Below are 16,868 nucleotides of genomic sequence, written 5' to 3'. Positions count from 1 at the left end.
TGGAGGCAGCAGCTGCCCGCCGGGGCAGGATGTGTCGGATCGCCTCAGTCTGCTTCTGGGCAGCCGAGAACTGCTGGGCAAAGCTCTCGACTGCGTCGCCGAAGAGGCCGGTCTGGGACACAGGGGAATTGAGGAACCGTCCATGACCTGGTGAGCTCGTCATGCACTTCCAGGAAGAAAAGCACCGGGGCGGGGCGCTGAGAACCAGCGCGAGCCACCCCGAGAAACCAATCATCCAGCCTTGAGGGCTCGGGACGCGGTGGAGGTTTCCACTCGGGCCCGACCCTTTCGGCGGCCCGGGAAAGCATAGCTGTCATCTCCGGATCCGATTCAGGCTTTGCCACCGTCCCGGAGGGCGGCAGCGCGGCCGAATCTTCTTCGGACATCTCTCCCTCCGATGCTGAAATCGATATCTGGTCGGGGGGAGGTCCACTGGATACCGCTGGTACGCTCTTTAAAGAGGGCCCAGCGCGTTCCGTGGGTCGCTCCACTGGATCGGAGGATCAAGAGGAGTGATGGTCCCCAGAGGGTTGGTTCCCTGCGGGGTTTGCCATCACTGTAACCCTCAAACCGCCCGCGCTACTGCTGGAAGTGGTTCTCGTCTGTCCGCCAGAACGAGCCCCAGATCGCGGCAGCGGCAACGGGACTCCGCCCCCTTCCGAGTAGCGGAGCCTGGTTCGCAGCTTCGAGATGGTCATGTTCCCGCAATGAGAACATGACTCATCCACGAAGGCCACCTCAGCGTGCTTAATGCCCAGACACGTGAGGCAGCGATCGTGACCATCACCCGGTGCCAGGTAACGACCGCACCCAGAAACGCACGGGTGAAACGGCATCCTTATAAGGACGATCCGTCGTCTTTATAAAGACGCACCTGTGGAGCTCTTTTAGAGAAATTTGCTCTTTTAGGAAATGCTCTTTTAGTGCTGAAGCGCACAGGGGAGATGGCCGCTTGCAACACGACAGGGGGTAGTGCAGCCTGAAGTGCGCAACCCACTCGACACTGGAACGACCACCGCTGAAGCGCCGTCTCGCCAACACAAGAAGCTTCCGAGAGTGTGCTGAACTCGTAGTTCTCGAACAGACACAGTTGAGCAGAACTACGTTGTCGTTCGGCTCCGAAGCGAAAAGCTGGTATGCATTGCACCTGCTGCCTTATTATACTCACGCTGTGATCAGCGGCAGCTGGATGCAATAATTGCATGCCAATGTGCATTGGCTCGTTTAGTTTACACTCGAAGTAGATTGGTCTATCGAAGCGATATCCCAATTCGTCGGTCACCGACGTGACTCGGAGTGACCGACTGAAAGGGAACTTTCCGGCATCAATTCTAGTAGGGTAAAATGTAATTACGCTTTCAAAACGGTCTGTTTTGCCCTGAAGCTGTTTTGTCCTGTTTTGCTGAAGCTGTGTGTGAACAAGAAGCGGCTGCAGAGTGTGAGTTGCTCCGTCTCTCACGCAGCCGCCAGAGAGAGATTCTCCGGTGTTCCGCAACAACACTTAGCTGCCCGCAGATTTGCAGCACAGACGACCAATGCCGATTAATTAAAAAATGTTAATTAAATGCTTAATTTTAAATTTTTAAAATGCCAAAAATCGGCCGATTAATCGGTCGACCTTTATTGAGTACGTTTACATGGACAACAATAATCCGATTTTAACACAATTAAGACAATACTCTGATTAAGAATCTACCATGTAAACAGAGGTTTTTGATTACCTTAATCCGGCTAAAGTCACATTCAAAGTAAACAGAAATCGAATTAAGACGTGGAGTATTCCTATTTTAGTCGCATTACTGAAGTGCAGAATAGACATGTGCACACCTTAATCACATTATTACCGTCGTGTAGGACTTTTCGCCGCATTTTGCGACAGGATACACACGGCAGTGCTCAGCCTTTTGACGGCAAATAAAAGAGCTTCAACCCCCGCCGTCATCTGTATGCACGTACAAATAATTAACTGCACTTGAAGCTTTCATAAAATTAAAAATGAAACACCCAAAACTGTACATGGCATCATCACGAAGACGAACTATATGTTTATACGTGAAATTCCGGAGGGGACGTCGGATGTCGTCACTGCACTCCACCATCTCACTTTTACAGATTACTGTGGGGGGTCACTCTCACAGTCTCCTTATAAATGTGGGGAGGGCTAACAATTTCAAAAGGAATATTTTCTCACATTAAATATGTAGCCTTGTATAGTATCAAGCTTTTTTTGTATTGTTTAGGGATTAAATTGCCATGTTGAGGGTATTCTAATTGATATAATTGTGTTTTATCATAAAATTTAAAATGAAACACCCAAAACTGTACATGGCATCATCACGAAGACGAACTATACGTTTACATGTGAAATTCCGGAGGGGACGTCGGATGGCGTCACGTGGGACGTAATGACGTGTGCCATTAATCAAACTATGTACTATAACATGTAAAAAGGGAACATGAAAGGAATATTCTAAAAGCAACTCACACCATAATCATAATATTGGCTTATTTAGAATAAGGTAAATAATTAGATTACTGATGTCCATTTAAATGTAGTCATTGATGCACGTAGGGAGAGAAGGCTCACCCGTGTGGTCCGATCCAACAGACAAGCTACTATAGCTCAAATTGCTCAAGAAGTTAATGCTGGTTCTGATGGAAAGGTGTCAGAATACACCGTGCATCGCAGTTTGTTGTGTATGGGGCTGCATAGCCCATGCTGACCCCTGTCCATTGCCGAAAGCGCCAACAGTGGGCACGTGAGCATCATCACGTGGTGGTTTCGCTTACCTTGGGAACACATGGCACCAGGATGCACTATGGGAAGAAGGCAAGCCGGCGGAGGCAGTGTGATGCTTTGGGCAATGTTCTGCTGGGAAACCTTGGGTCCTGCCATCCATGTGGAAGCTTCTTTGACACGTACCACCTACCTAAGCATAGTTGCAGACCATGTACACCCTTTCATGGAAACAGCATTCCCTGGTGGCTGTGGCCTCTTTCAGCAGGATAATGCGTCCTGCCACAAAGCAAAAATGGTTCAGGAATGGTTTGAGGAGCACAACAACGAGTTTGAGGTGTTGACTTGGCCTCCAAATTCCCCAGATCTCAATCCAATTGAGCATCTGTGGGATGTGCTGAACAAATAAGTCCGATCCATGGATCCACTGTACGCATACCCTAGCGTACATGTAAAAACCTTGGGCTTAAAGCCAGAATTGTAGTCCAGAGTACAACCTTAAAAAACAAAACATCCAGTTTTTCTGTAGTAGAAAAACTTCAACTATTTAAAGTGCAGAATATATCTTTATTAGAGTGGTGGACTCTGGTAGAGGCAACATTCAGCAAGATCATGTCACTAATTTTGAAGAATTTCCTTACCTCCAAAAACCTAGTTTAACCCCTGCACGTAAGGTGATTAATCATATCTGTATGTGTTATTCTCTAGGCACACTGAAGAGAAAAAGAAATCCCGCTGCACAGACCCAGCCACAGCACCATCGCCAGCAGAGAGAGAACTATCAGATGGGCCAGATGCGACACTGAGAAGTCCTCCTCATTGCCTTGGTTCTTTCTAGTGCCTACAGTGGGAAACACTTCACTCCAAAGAGTTAGCTGAATCAATCAATGAAGCCCCATTAACAATCTAAGAAACTGGCAAATAAAAGGACTTCAAAGGACTATACTTAAGAAAACAACAGTTTTAAAGATTAAGAAACCACTGCTCTGGGAGCCAGCAAAGCTTTCGTTGCGTAGCTCAGAGAAAAAATTCAGAAGCTAGTCATGAGGAAGAGGACAGAATCAATTAATCAATTTTTTTTTCTGCTTTTCATATTTTTTCTCAAGTTATTAAACCATTATTCTCTCCACTAAATATTTTTTCCCCTCTAATGCCTTTTTATCTTTTTTTTATATTATCTTCTTTTTTTGGATTGCCACCCTCCTGTGGAGATAAGCATGATGGGATGTCACATAAATATTTCTGCCAATCAACAATGGCTGAGAGAACTCTTTAAAGAGACTCGTTTTCCAATATGTAATTAAGAGTATTTTGTCATCTATTTAATTTTGTTGAATGGGATCCTGGTAGTGCGACAGAGTCCGATGTTTCTAAAGTCTGTCTTCCCAAGCAACCTTGCATCCTTTAAGGATGTGCATTTAAAACATGGATGATTTGCTTATTCCTAGAAGATGAGTATTCCCGACTATAAGTCCTCCTTTTGATCTAAATCATCACCTCATTTGTGTGTCTCTGTAAATGTTAATGGGAAAAGGGTTTTTAGTGAGCTTAACTTTACTGCTCTGACTGCAATTGGCTTCAAATTAAATAATTTCCCACCCTCCTGTGGAGATAAGCATGATGGGATGTCACATAAATATTTCTGCCAATCAACAATGGCTGAGAGAACTCTTTAAAGAGACTCGTTTTCCAATATGTAATTAAGATGTTTTTTTTTTTTAAATGCAAGCAAAAGGATTAAAAAGCTTTTATTTCTGAAGCTTTCTCATTTTCTCCTGCGTGCAATTGTACAGAGATCACAAAATACATTGGATCTTTTTCAGTCATGTCATTTTTTTTATTCTGTTGGATTATGACAATTAAGGATATTTAACTGACACTCAGGATATAATAGGAAATAATCCTATTAATAGGATTAATAGAATTTCTATTGGTGAAAGGCCTTTGCTGAAAGCCACATTTGTGCAGAGCACCTCACCCCCCGCTGATAAATAACCACTAAATAGCTGCAGTTCTTCATTCCATGTGGCCAAGGGAGTTAATGAGAGAGATGATGGTTTAAAAAGATATGTCACTCTTATAAGAATCCTGATCTGCTGAGAGTCACTGTTACTTTATGTTCAGTCAGTAACACTGGTCCCACAGGAGACAGACTTGAGAAAATAAGCACATCAGGAAAGATTTGGTTTTTCAATACATAAAAGGTTTTTATTTTGCAATAGGATGTCGGAAACAGGAAAGTGTGGACAGTTACACAAATGAGTAGATCTCGGTGGTGTGCATTCGTGAAAGGATGGGATAGAGAGAGAGATGATAGAAGCAATCTGTAGATCCTTTAGAGTGTTTTTACACACCAATCAATATTTATACAAAGGAACTTTTCTTAATAGTTTTCAGTTATTACCTTTTAATAGCTAAAAAAAGAAACGATCCAAACTAGCAGCCTATATAATCAAAACATATGCCTTGTGTTGCTATTTAGTGTATCTGAACCAGCCCATGGTAATTTCACCATATCATTGCAGTCCAACATCTTTTTTTAAAAGAAATCCTTCCATTTTCTCTAAATGTGCTTTTGATTGTCTTATGTGTGTGTCTCAACAAAGGCAGAGGGTTGCAAATAATTCATGCATCACAAATGTCCTTTTTTAAATGTTCCTTTTTTTGCTTTTTTTGTATTTCACCAGACCAGGAGTATTTTGTCATCTATTTAATTTTGTTGAATGGGATCCTGGTAGTGCGACAGAGTCCGATGTTTCTAAAGTCTGTCTTCCCAAGCAACCTTGCATCCTTTAAGGATGTGCATTTAAAACATGGATGATTTGCTTATTCCTAGAAGATGAGTATTCCCGACTATAAGTCCTCCTTTTGATCTAAATCATCACCTCATTTGTGTGTCTCTGTAAATGTTAATGGGAAAAGGGTTTTTAGTGAGCTTAACTTTACTGCTCTGACTGCAATTGGCTTCAAATTAAATAATTTCTGTTATTCTGTGGTAAATGGGTTTGGTTGAATTTGTAAGGGGATTTGGCCTAGGATTTAATTTTTTTCAATTTTTTTTGCTCGTCTTGCTTTAAGTTTATAAATAATGTGCACTGATATGTAAGCATGGCGTGTGGATAGAATATGAAAAACAAGATGGAGAAAATATCTAATACTACTGTTTGATTGTAATGCCCGCTGTGTTTTATACAGTATCTTTTTTTCTTTTTTCTTTTTTTTTTGCTTTATTTGTTAGTTTTTTTTCTTCTCTTTGCGCTCACTTTTGGATACTACTGTTTGATTGTAATGCCCGCTGTGTTTTATACAGTATCTTTTTTTCTTTTTTCTTTTTTTTTGCTTTATTTGTTAGTTTTTTTTCTTCTCTTTGCGCTCACTTTTGAAAATTTTTACTAAATACTTTGCAAAAAGTAGTGTGCGATAACTTGTAATTTTTTTAAGTACTTGAAATGCATTAATAAAATAGCCTTGATCAAATCTCCTTTCACTGTTTGGTAAAATATGTCCATGTGTTGAATTAAATTTTATTAATTGCCTGTATGTTCTACAAATCTACACTAATGCATGTTTTTTTTTATTTTATTTTTTTTATTAGTTTATTGCATATTGTAACAGTATATTTCAAGAGCACCACTGATTAAGTATTCAACAAGACATCACAGTAAGTGATGTATCCTGTGTCTACTTTTTACATTAGCCAGGGGTGGACTGGCTATAAATTGTCCTCTGAGCAATAATAACATTGAGTTAAAAACTAATATGGCTAAATATATTTCTGGATGTGTGCTAATTAAAAGAAAGCATCTATATTGTAGTACCATAGAAATATGACTTGAAAATGGTCTAGTCACACATTTTCCCCTATGTTAGGTCAGGATTTGAACCCAGTAACTTTTCAAACTGAACAAACAACAAGCTGCACTGTGGTCATGTCATCTCACTAAGGGCACCTAAATAAATAATAAATATGCATGATGTATGTGATATTACCTCCCTGCTTTATTACTGTGTTATCATGAGGTGATTTCATGAGACATTTATTCAGACAATTAACAACACATTGGACACAAGTACACACCACATACATTTTATTACAGGCTGGACTACATTGAACACACAACTGCACAGATGTTTGCTTGAAGGTTGAGCTTTTACATTATGTCTCGTAATTTTTATAAATTATCTGTAATGGGACAATATTCAGTCAGTTTTGGGAGACTAATAAGAGTCATAAGCTATTTCAGAAATAAAAAGGCAAAGATGGTAGCTCTTAACACTGTTCAAGTGCTACATGGTACCAAGAAAGTTGTTACGCGATTTCTCCCCTGCCCTTGCGGAGGTCTGTGCATGCCACTGGTTTCATAGGGATGCAGGGTATAGGGACCAAAAAAACTGTTCCGAGCCAATTAAGGAGGTGCCATCACACAATTAAACCTGCGCAAAGAATGATGGGAGTTAAGCGTCCATATCCTTAGAAATCCTTCATACCAAATGCCCCTTTTAAGTGGCCAATTTTGAGCACTTTGGTTTGGAACGACCCCTCAATATGACCACGATTGTTCTCACTCTGAAGTGCCCTTTGGGGGCAGCTTTATCCCTCTTGAAACACAGCGAGTATCAACAGCAAAATATAGGGTCAAAGGCCTGCGCCTTTTAGCCAATCAGAACGTGCTCTGTTTGCTGACATTTCAAGGTGGAATTTTGGAACAATTGCTTATAGAAATTAGTGTGTGTGAAATGTAAAAATATCTGATATACAAAAACCATGTTTAATAAAAAAAAATCCTTATACACTTGGCATACATTAATTTCTCCTAAAAAATAAAGGTTAGAAACATTAAGCATATATTACAGGAAATCCAGTATCCCCGTCCCATAAATCCCAATGGCTGTGAAGGTGAAGTGAGTTTGATTTCCCCTTCTAGGGAACTCGCGCTGCGTCCTCTAGTGCAGTGTTTCTCAACCTTTTGGCGTACCACACCCCAGTCCAATTCAGAACCATCTTCAAGGACCCCCAGAACAAAATTGACTCATCTATGTATCATTTGAGTCTTTGTGAGGACCAAATACAGTCAAGTATAATTCAAGTTAGCTGACTTGTCCAGTATTTGGCCATATCATCTATACTGTTCTCCATATACGTCCTGTGTATACTTCAACAGCAGGCTAAACTCCCCCTCATCTACGTCACAGACACGGAATGTCCATTTGCATACTTTAATAAGGGCAGAGTAAAACTATGAAATAAGAAGAAAACAATAAACAAATATGAATTGAGATTCACAACGTGTACATAAAGGAATACTTCTTACAAATATCTTGTAATCTAGATCTAACATTTCTGCTTATCAGATAACACAAAAATATATTGTCAGGCAAATGAAAATGGTAAATGTATCAATGACTCTCATATGGTCAAGTGAGAAAATACATCTAAGATGCACTCAAATAATACAAATAAAATTGAAGGTAATATGAACAATAAAAATAAAACATACCGACGAAGCTACCAAAGGCCAAGGATGAATGCAGATGGATACTGATTCACTGCTTCCTGACTCAAGAATAGACTAGCAGAATGGTAAGCACTAATTTCCTTGTTAGTCGTCTGATCAGTCACATGATAATGACAGCATTATTCTCAGAGCAGCCAGCAGGGGGAGACAACTAAACCCAACATTTATTCCTTAATTAACTTAGACAATTACTGTAACAGAACACCATCAGCTATATTGGATTTTTCTTTCATGGGAACATGTCATGTCAAAATATACAAAAATTCATACTTTATATGGACCCCCTGGCCTTACGTCAAGGACCACTAGGGGTCCACGGACCCCTGGTTGAGAAACACTGCTCTAGTGGACACTAGAGGGACTGCCGCCAGCAGGACCGGTGTGGGAAACAACTCCAATCCCATTGGCCCACATAGCCCGTGACGTCACAGGTGGGCGCCCGGAAGTATAACAGGGCGCCTGCCGAACACGTCACCAACTTTTGTTGTCTTCAAAAGCCGTTTGTTTGACAGTGCGTGTGAAGACATTATGGAAAAAATCAAGGCAAGAGAGCTTTTTAGAAAGTGTGTGCCTCCGTGTCCTAGGTTTCTGACACCCGAGGACACAAACGATCTATGCGTTATGTGACTTGGTGAGGAGCATGCGTGTTTGGTGCTCGAGGGCTCTGAATGCGCTCATTGTGAAACATTTCCAAAGAAGCTCAGTTCGTGCCTGTCCCTCTTCTCAGGGAATCATGGACAAGTTTCTGCGTCTTCCGGTTTGGGTCCCGCTATTACCGAGGCACAGCAAGATGAGGGCAAGGGTTTGTCCCCTGAGGCGGTCGAGGAACTGCGCCGAATCCGTGTATCATTTGTTCACTCTTTTTTTGATTTAATATTGAAAATAGAAAAATTAGAAAACGGCTAATTCCATAATGAGTGGGCATTCTGTTCCCCATAGTGTCCGCTAGAGGACGCAGCGTCTTGTTCCCTCTCGGGGAAGCATGGTTACATGCGTAACCCGAGATGTTAGCCGTGCTTCATTATCCTCTGCTTCTGCTGCTGCTTCTCTCTCTTCTTTTCACGGCGAACACCTTCTCCTGCGACGGCTCAATATACATGCCATCATCTGTCTGTGGGCAAAACGCAGTTCTGACAAGAAAAGAGACTGTTATGAGCCTCAGCCTAGGTCGTAATGATTTTATTTTATACTTCATTTCAAAAAAGCCTATCCATGTCCTGCAATGTCCACTAGAGGTCGTTGGAATAACAAAACATGAAATGGAAGCTTGACAATGTTAAGAAAACAGTTAGAAGCTTTTTGGTGTCTGCTTTAAAAATTAATTCTTTGTGTTATTTCTATATTTCTCTACTTCACAGTAGTTGAGATATGGTCTTATCTATTCATCTTGTCCATTTGTTTAAAATCTGGTATACTGAGGCATTAAAGATAATTTAGATCATTAAATGCAGAATCCAGGCTCTTAATCTTTAGTCTTACCCCTTACCTTACCTTACCTTAACCTTTTATTTCTATGTGAGTGTGCAGTTGATTCCTTATGAATCTGTAGTGATCTGCTTTTAACACTTCCATCATCTGTGATGGCAAGCTGTTATCTGTGTTCTCTCACACTTACTTCCTCTGGGTCTCTCCTGCTTTCACTGTGATCTTCCCCACAGTGAGCTGTGGTCCTCTGCTACTTTTGGCCCTAGGTATCATGGTCTTAAGCGTGCTCCACCTGTTTGCCACATGGGGCTTCCCTCCCAGGTGAAGCACATTATCATCAAGTCACCGATGTCAGTATCCAGAGTGATGAGGAACGTAAAGGTCTTGTTACCTGAAATCTCCTCAACTCTGAGAAAGATGGAGGAAGAATTAAGTGATTGTTCAGGTATACCTCATTCAATTTTTAGATTCCTATAATAAACAACAATTTGGTGAAAAAGCACTGTTAGCCTGCATGAGTAATTGTGTGTGCATGCTTTTGTTCGAGATTCTATTTTAGTCCATTGCATACTTCCCTGCAGTTTTCTGCTCTCTGTTTCATGTTTTCAGCACACATGTTTGTTCATTCATGTGAAATGAGGTATTCTGATGAGAGCTCTCTGTGTGCTGACTAAAGTGGTTTCCCCTTGAAGCGGAGCATGTTACTTTGTGCTTTTAGAGCCCAGAACATAAAACTTTGATGTTTTTCCAAAATGTTATTAAGCAGTCTTTCATTAAAGAATATTTGGCTTACTGTCAAGAGTTCTGCTACTGTCACATTCATTTAAGCTTTTACTTATGAACCAACCATACTTATGAATTGTACTAATTGTAAATTTATTTTAACGTATGTTCTTGTAATTATACACTACCAAATGGATGTATTGCTACATAGGCTTTATTTTGGTTATAGCAGATGATGATTAACAGCAAAAAGCTTTTTAAATGGCAGAAACCACAAATGTATCCATATGATGATATGGATGATGATGAGAAAATCATTACAAAGCTTATTAAGGTGATGTTCTCTTAAGATTCAGCTGCTGATATCAATGTAAATTGCATACTTACAGTGTTATGGGTAAATTTTCACTTTCTCCCAGTGTCCCGGTTAGAGAGACTGTGAGGGTGGGCTCGATCTTATCAGTTTGGTTGATGAACTGGATCCTGATTTGATAGTGAAACACTAATGGGGAAATAAAGTGATGGAAGATTAGAACGGATTATATTTTTCCAAAAACAACTGGAAAACAATCAAATACAATTAATCACAAACATTAATTGCACAAAAAAATTATTCTTAAGCAGTAACTCTCTTTAGTTTTGCTTCCCAATAAAATGTCTAAACATACTTAAAATCTTTATACATACTTAAAACATTTTTTGAAGAAAACAAAAAATGTTATTTAAGAAGTATTTCCCTATATGTGTGTATGTGTGCATTTTTTATTTTTTATTTTTTGCTATTAAAAATATTTGGATTAGGGAGAGCAGTTTAACAGCTAGAGGACATCATCTCCCTTTTTACATAACAGTAGGAATTGACTGCTTTACACTTTTTTTGAGTTGTTTCTCACATTTATATGGCATGTGTGAGCGGGTTTTGAGAAACGGTCTCTTGCTTGTGCCAGTGTGGACTTTCTTGATGTCATAACCCAAAGTGTTACAGCGGTTCTTTCGGCAGTCCAGACAGTAGCCTTTTTCGAAAGCTGTGTTGTCACTGCACTTGTAGGCCATAATCTGTTTGTCTTTGGTCAACAGGGAGTCAATGAAGAGATGCACAGCGTACTCATGGGCACATTTCACTGTCTGCTCAAAACCTAAAGTTAGATGGACACAACATAAGACTAATAAACAGTAAATAATCATAGATTCACTTGTTTAGCTTATCACACTTGTCTGTCTAGATTCACTGTAGTGAGTTAGCAGTGACGGTAATGCTCAGCTAAATTGTGATGTCATGTACACACGATGGTTCAAATGTTTTGGGTCAGTTAGATTTTTGTGTTTTGAAAGAAATTAATACATTTATTCAGCAAGGACACATGAAATTTCATCACAAAGTTCATCAGATTCATCAAAAGTGACAGTAAAGACATTTATAATGTTACAAAAGAGTTCTATTTGAAATAAATTCTGTTCTTTTGAACGTTTTATTCATCAAAGAATCCTGATGCATCATGATTTCCACAAAAATGTTAAGCACCACAATCATTTTATTATTAATAATAAGCCATTAATAAGAAGAAATGATTCTTGAGCACCCATTCAGAATATTAGAATGATTTCTGAAGGATCATGTGACACTGAAGACTGGAGTAATGGCTGCTGAAAACTCAGCTTTGCCTTTACGGGAATAAATTACATTTTAAATATATTGAAATTAGGGTTGCAAAGGGGTGGAAAATTTCCGGTAACTTTCCATGGGAACTTCGTCTGGGGAATTTTGGAAATATTCCTAGTTAGAAACTTACCAAGAATTTATGGGAATTAATTGGAAATTTGGGGAAATTTATAAAACTGCATCATTTACAAACATAAATAGAAACATTTTGTTTGATCATAGGCTCACATGCATGCAAACTAATACAAATTTTAAAAATGACATTTCTGGATTCTTTGGGGGGAATCTGTGATGCTTTTTTCAGGATTTATTGATGAATGAAAACTTGTGAACAGTGTTTTTTCAAAATAGAAATCTTTTCTAACAATACAAGTCTTTACTATTATGTTTTATTAATTTAACACATCCTTGTTGAATAAAAATTTTTTAAAAAAAAGAGAAAAGATACTGACCCCAAACTTTTGAATGGTAGTGTATTGTTAAAAAAGGATTTCTATTTTAAATAAACGCTGTTCTTTCTTTAACTTTTTATTCATCAAAGAATCCTGAAAAAAGAATCACAGGTAATAAAAAGAAATAAATTAAACCGCACAACTGTTTCCAAGCAGTGTGCAGTGTGCATGTGATTGAGCAGTGTGTAGGGTAGAAATTAAACTGAAATTGCATTAAATCTGGTTGTTTTAACCAAGATTATGCTGCAAGATTTTTTCTCAAATACATTTAAGTCCCCAATTCCTGCAATTTTGCAAATTTCCAGTTTATTCCCATATATTCCCATATATTCCCGTTTATTCCCATGGAAAGTTTCCAGTCTTGAAAATTCCTGGAATTTTGCAACCCTAATTGAAATAGAAAAGTGTTAGGCCTATTTCAAATTGTAGCAATTCACAATTGTAGTAAAAAATTACTGTTTTACTGTATTTTTTTATTTATCAAATGCAGCCTGGGTTAACATAAGAGCCTTCTTAAAAAAGAAAAATCATACTGACCTCAAACTTTTGAACGAAAGGACATTTAATTAACTGTCTTTCCCCTATTAATTTTTACAGTTACAGTTGTCCCACCCTTGCAGTGCGCCTGTCAGAGTCATGGACTCATCAGTGTGTAGTTGTTAAAAACAAGGATTTCGGGTCTGTCTGTCTGCTTCGATTTTTCCCATAGGGATTTTTAATTGCCTGAAGGCATATCTCAGTAAGAGAGCGGAACAGAACAGGGATTTTAAATAATTAAGTTGTCAGGATGACAGCTGCTTTTATGTGTCTATGCCTTTCATCTGGAAAGCTGTCGTTATTGTTTAGCCATTCTCACAGTGTCAGTAATGGGATGTTTTGAATGTATCTCAGTCTCATCCTAATGTGACATTTAAGATATGAATGTTTGTTTGTTTGAACCTGTTCCTTCCTCTCTCTGTTCGTAAATTCATCCATTCATCTATCAATCCAAGCAACTCACCCATAATCCCATACTGGGCTAAATGTGCATAAATGTTTTGCACGTGTAGCTGGCACCCTGGTTGAAATGATCCTCCATTAGGATAGAAGTCAAAGTGTATGGATGGAATCCACAAACCTAGCATCCTCAGGTGAGAGTCTTTCAGTATGAGACATTCCCTCAAACAATGGACCCGCAGGATCCAAACCTACACGAACAAGACAAACGTCAATTGAATATATAGTTCATATTTAGCATTAAGCAGGAATAAATATAGGTTTTTGTCATGTTCAAGGAATTTGCTGAGAAGATCTTCGAGTTTAAAGTCTTTTTTATATTTTTATAACACCATTGATTAGTGAGACATTCACAATGCTGACAAGACTGTCTCACCAGTAATTCTTCCCAAGGTTTTCCCAGACACAGCTAGGTTACTCCCAGCAAACCCAGATATATGAGCTCCAAGGCTGTAACCAATCAAATGCACTTTTCCTAAAGGGACTTGTTTAAAATCCTGTTAGGGATACTCACATATTAATGCCATGTAGTAAGTGTTTTTAAATATCTTTGTTTGTCGTTAGCAAACAAAGATATGTACACTACATTTAAAGGGGTCATATGATGTGATTTCAATTTTTCCTTTCTTGTAAAAATCGACGCGTTTCAGAAAGGCGGGGCATAGAGGAGAGTACAGTATGTACAGTATGTGGAAAATAATGTGTTTTTTTAACCTTAAACCGCATAAACACATTTCATTACACCAAATACACCAAATAATGTTCTTTTTAGCAGCATCATATGATCCCTTTAATTTATTCAGCTAGTATGCATTAAATTGATCAACCATGACATTATACAGGCATTTATAATGTTACAAAAGACACTACATGTTGGAATGCTGCCTGTGAGGCTATTAGCCCTGACAGCACTGATGATAATAAGAAATGTTTCTTATGCATTAAATCAGCATATTAGAATGATTTATGAAGGATCATGTGACACTGAAGACTCGCCTTTGAAATTCACCTTTGCCATCACAGGAATAATTTTTAATTTTTTTAAATGTTATTTTAAATTGTAATTGTAAATTGTTTTTACAGATTTTTTATATCAAGTAAATCAGAGCATAAGAGACTTCTTTTAAAAACATTTTTTTTTAAAAACCACCGACCCCAAACCCCTCTGCATTCTACTGAAAGTCAATCAGTTCCATATATGATGTAAGGATGGTAGTATTTATTCCCTTGGGGAATAAATTCTGCATCCATAACTGTAAGGAGATTTGTATTCCCAAACTAACCCTCACCTCTAGCCATCTCAGCAGGTGGGCAATGTCCTGTCCCACAATGCGTGTGTTCTGCACAGCTATAGGGTAGTGCTGGTGTGCCAGAGTCAGCCAATCTGCAATCACTACATTGATGCTTCCCTCTGAGCTCTTTAGTGCTGATGCCAACCTGGAAATCCAGTTCTCCATCATTCCGTCCACCTACAGCACAGGGAGGAGGATTTTTTTTTTTTTGGATGAGCCTACTGCAACATGCATCACATCTCATAGTTTTGTCAATTTTGCCTTTACCAGATTAGAAATAACTCTGCTTAGCTGTTTGCAATCCATGCCAAGGTCTTCACGACCTTTTGTACATTTGAACTATTGATCTCTTTTTCTATTAAATCAATGAACTCAACATACTGACCCGCCATGAATGATGATAGCCAGAGGATGGCTGCTATTGAAACCACAAGCGTCCAGTGTGTGAGGCTTGAAGAGCTCCACTGTGCATGTATCATCTATGTTGCTGTCAGTGTAAAGCCTGAAGACTGATTTAGGTTTATAGGACATCTTCATCCTCTCTCCAGTCTCAGTGTCTGTTAGTATGGTCATACACAAAAACTGAGGTTCACAGACAGTTCATTATTGTGGTGGCCATGTTGTAAATTGATGAAGTTACATCATTGTAGGTTGTACAATAGTCCTGGGATATTTATATCTTTGCATAAGCAGCAATGCAAACACCTTGCATTGAAATGAAGTTATAAATGAAAATAAGATAGAGGCATGCTTAGATCATATTGAAGTTGAGTCAAGGCAAATAAAATGTTTACCCATCACTCTTGCCGATTAAATGAGCATGTGGAGAGTTGGATATGGCACGTCGAATTTCTCAATTGCATAGAGCATTTATTGCATTAACATATGTAACTTAAAATTTTACATGAAACTCACTATTGTACCCATGAGTTTATCACATCTTTGATGGATGTCTTGAAAAAAAACTAAAGCCAGATGAGATTCCTACTATTTGACCACCTGTTTTAATGTTTTCCTATGCAAAAATTTATTTTAAAGGGACATGTGGTTCTGTCTCTGCATACATTGACTGAGGAATTGATCTCTCTGCCAGGTTAGCAGTTAAACATTATATGAAAGGTCAGAAAACCCAAGCGTCTAAAAAATCTGAACCTGAAATCTGAGTTAATATGACACAAATGTTCCTTTTAAGTGTCTATTGTTGTTTTTTATCTAAGATAAATGATAATGATAAACTTCAAATAAAGTTTTAACCTCACATTCTGATTTAGCTTATTTAGCAGTGATGTAATATTTGCATGTAAAAAATGTGCATGTTAAGCAAGGGCAGTGTGTGAATGTGAAGGTATTTATTTTTCAGCTTTGAAACACAGCCTAGCACTTTATTTCTAGAACATTATTTACTACAAGCTTTTGCCATTTACATCAGCAGGAATGAGACATAGTACAATTAATGCTGACTGTTATTGCAAATCCATATCATCCATAATATTTTAATTTAACAAGGAGCATCAGTAGCACCTCCTGCTTACCTCCACACATACTATACTGTTTTTCTCTGCAAGAATATTTCCACTAAGCTTAATTGTGAACCACACAAAAGATATATTGAGGAATGTTTCAACTGTTTTTGTTTATGCAATGCAAGTCAGTATACCTCCAATACACTGATAGACCACTCAATATAAAGAAGAAAGGAAGCCATACAGGATTGGGACAACTTGTGGAAGAGTAAACAACAAAATATTTGGGTGCTCTATACCTTTAAAATTATCTTCTGAGAAACAGTGAAGCACTTTATTCACCAGGGTATACATGCACTATATGTTATATTGTGACAGAATGTGGTTCACAATTAAGCTTAGTGGTGTAAGGGAATTAAAAAATTGAATTATACCTTTAAGATACTTTGAGTTACCCGAAATTTCCTTCCATCAGTCAGTTGAGAGATTATCAGACAGCAGGACACTATTTTAATAAGAAACTTCATGTTCAGGCCACTTCAGGAGCCCACACAGGTCATCCAAATATTTCCTCCTTTTAAGAGACCACTGTGAGTTAGGTGAT

The 16,868-nt window shown here is 38.7% G+C and overlaps 1 protein-coding gene and 1 pseudogene across 2 annotated transcripts in view; one reads left to right on the top strand and one right to left on the bottom strand.

Annotated features, from left to right (window-relative positions):
- The window catches only part of LOC107741424 (disintegrin and metalloproteinase domain-containing protein 10-like), a 59,372-nt gene extending 55,336 nt beyond the window's left edge, over window positions 1-4,036 (top strand). For both annotated transcript variants that reach the window (XM_016554148.1, XM_016554149.1), the window contains one exon: window positions 3,446-4,036. In XM_016554148.1, coding sequence (XP_016409634.1) covers window positions 3,446-3,543 — 98 coding nt within the window. In that variant the 3' untranslated portion in view covers window positions 3,544-4,036. The remainder of the gene's footprint in view (window positions 1-3,445) is intronic.
- Window positions 4,037-9,274: 5,238 nt separating this feature from the next.
- On the bottom strand, window positions 9,275-16,791 carry LOC107741441 (hepatic triacylglycerol lipase-like; annotated as a pseudogene).
- Between the last annotated feature and the right edge of the window lie 77 nt (window positions 16,792-16,868).

The sequence above is a fragment of the Sinocyclocheilus rhinocerous genome, unplaced genomic scaffold, assembly GCF_001515625.1.
Source record: "Sinocyclocheilus rhinocerous isolate Xijiao unplaced genomic scaffold, SAMN03320098_v1.1 scaffold1007, whole genome shotgun sequence".
Taxonomy (NCBI): domain Eukaryota; kingdom Metazoa; phylum Chordata; class Actinopteri; order Cypriniformes; family Cyprinidae; genus Sinocyclocheilus; species Sinocyclocheilus rhinocerous.
Note: the sequence above shows the minus strand (reverse complement) of the source record. Positions and strands in the feature narration are given on the sequence as shown.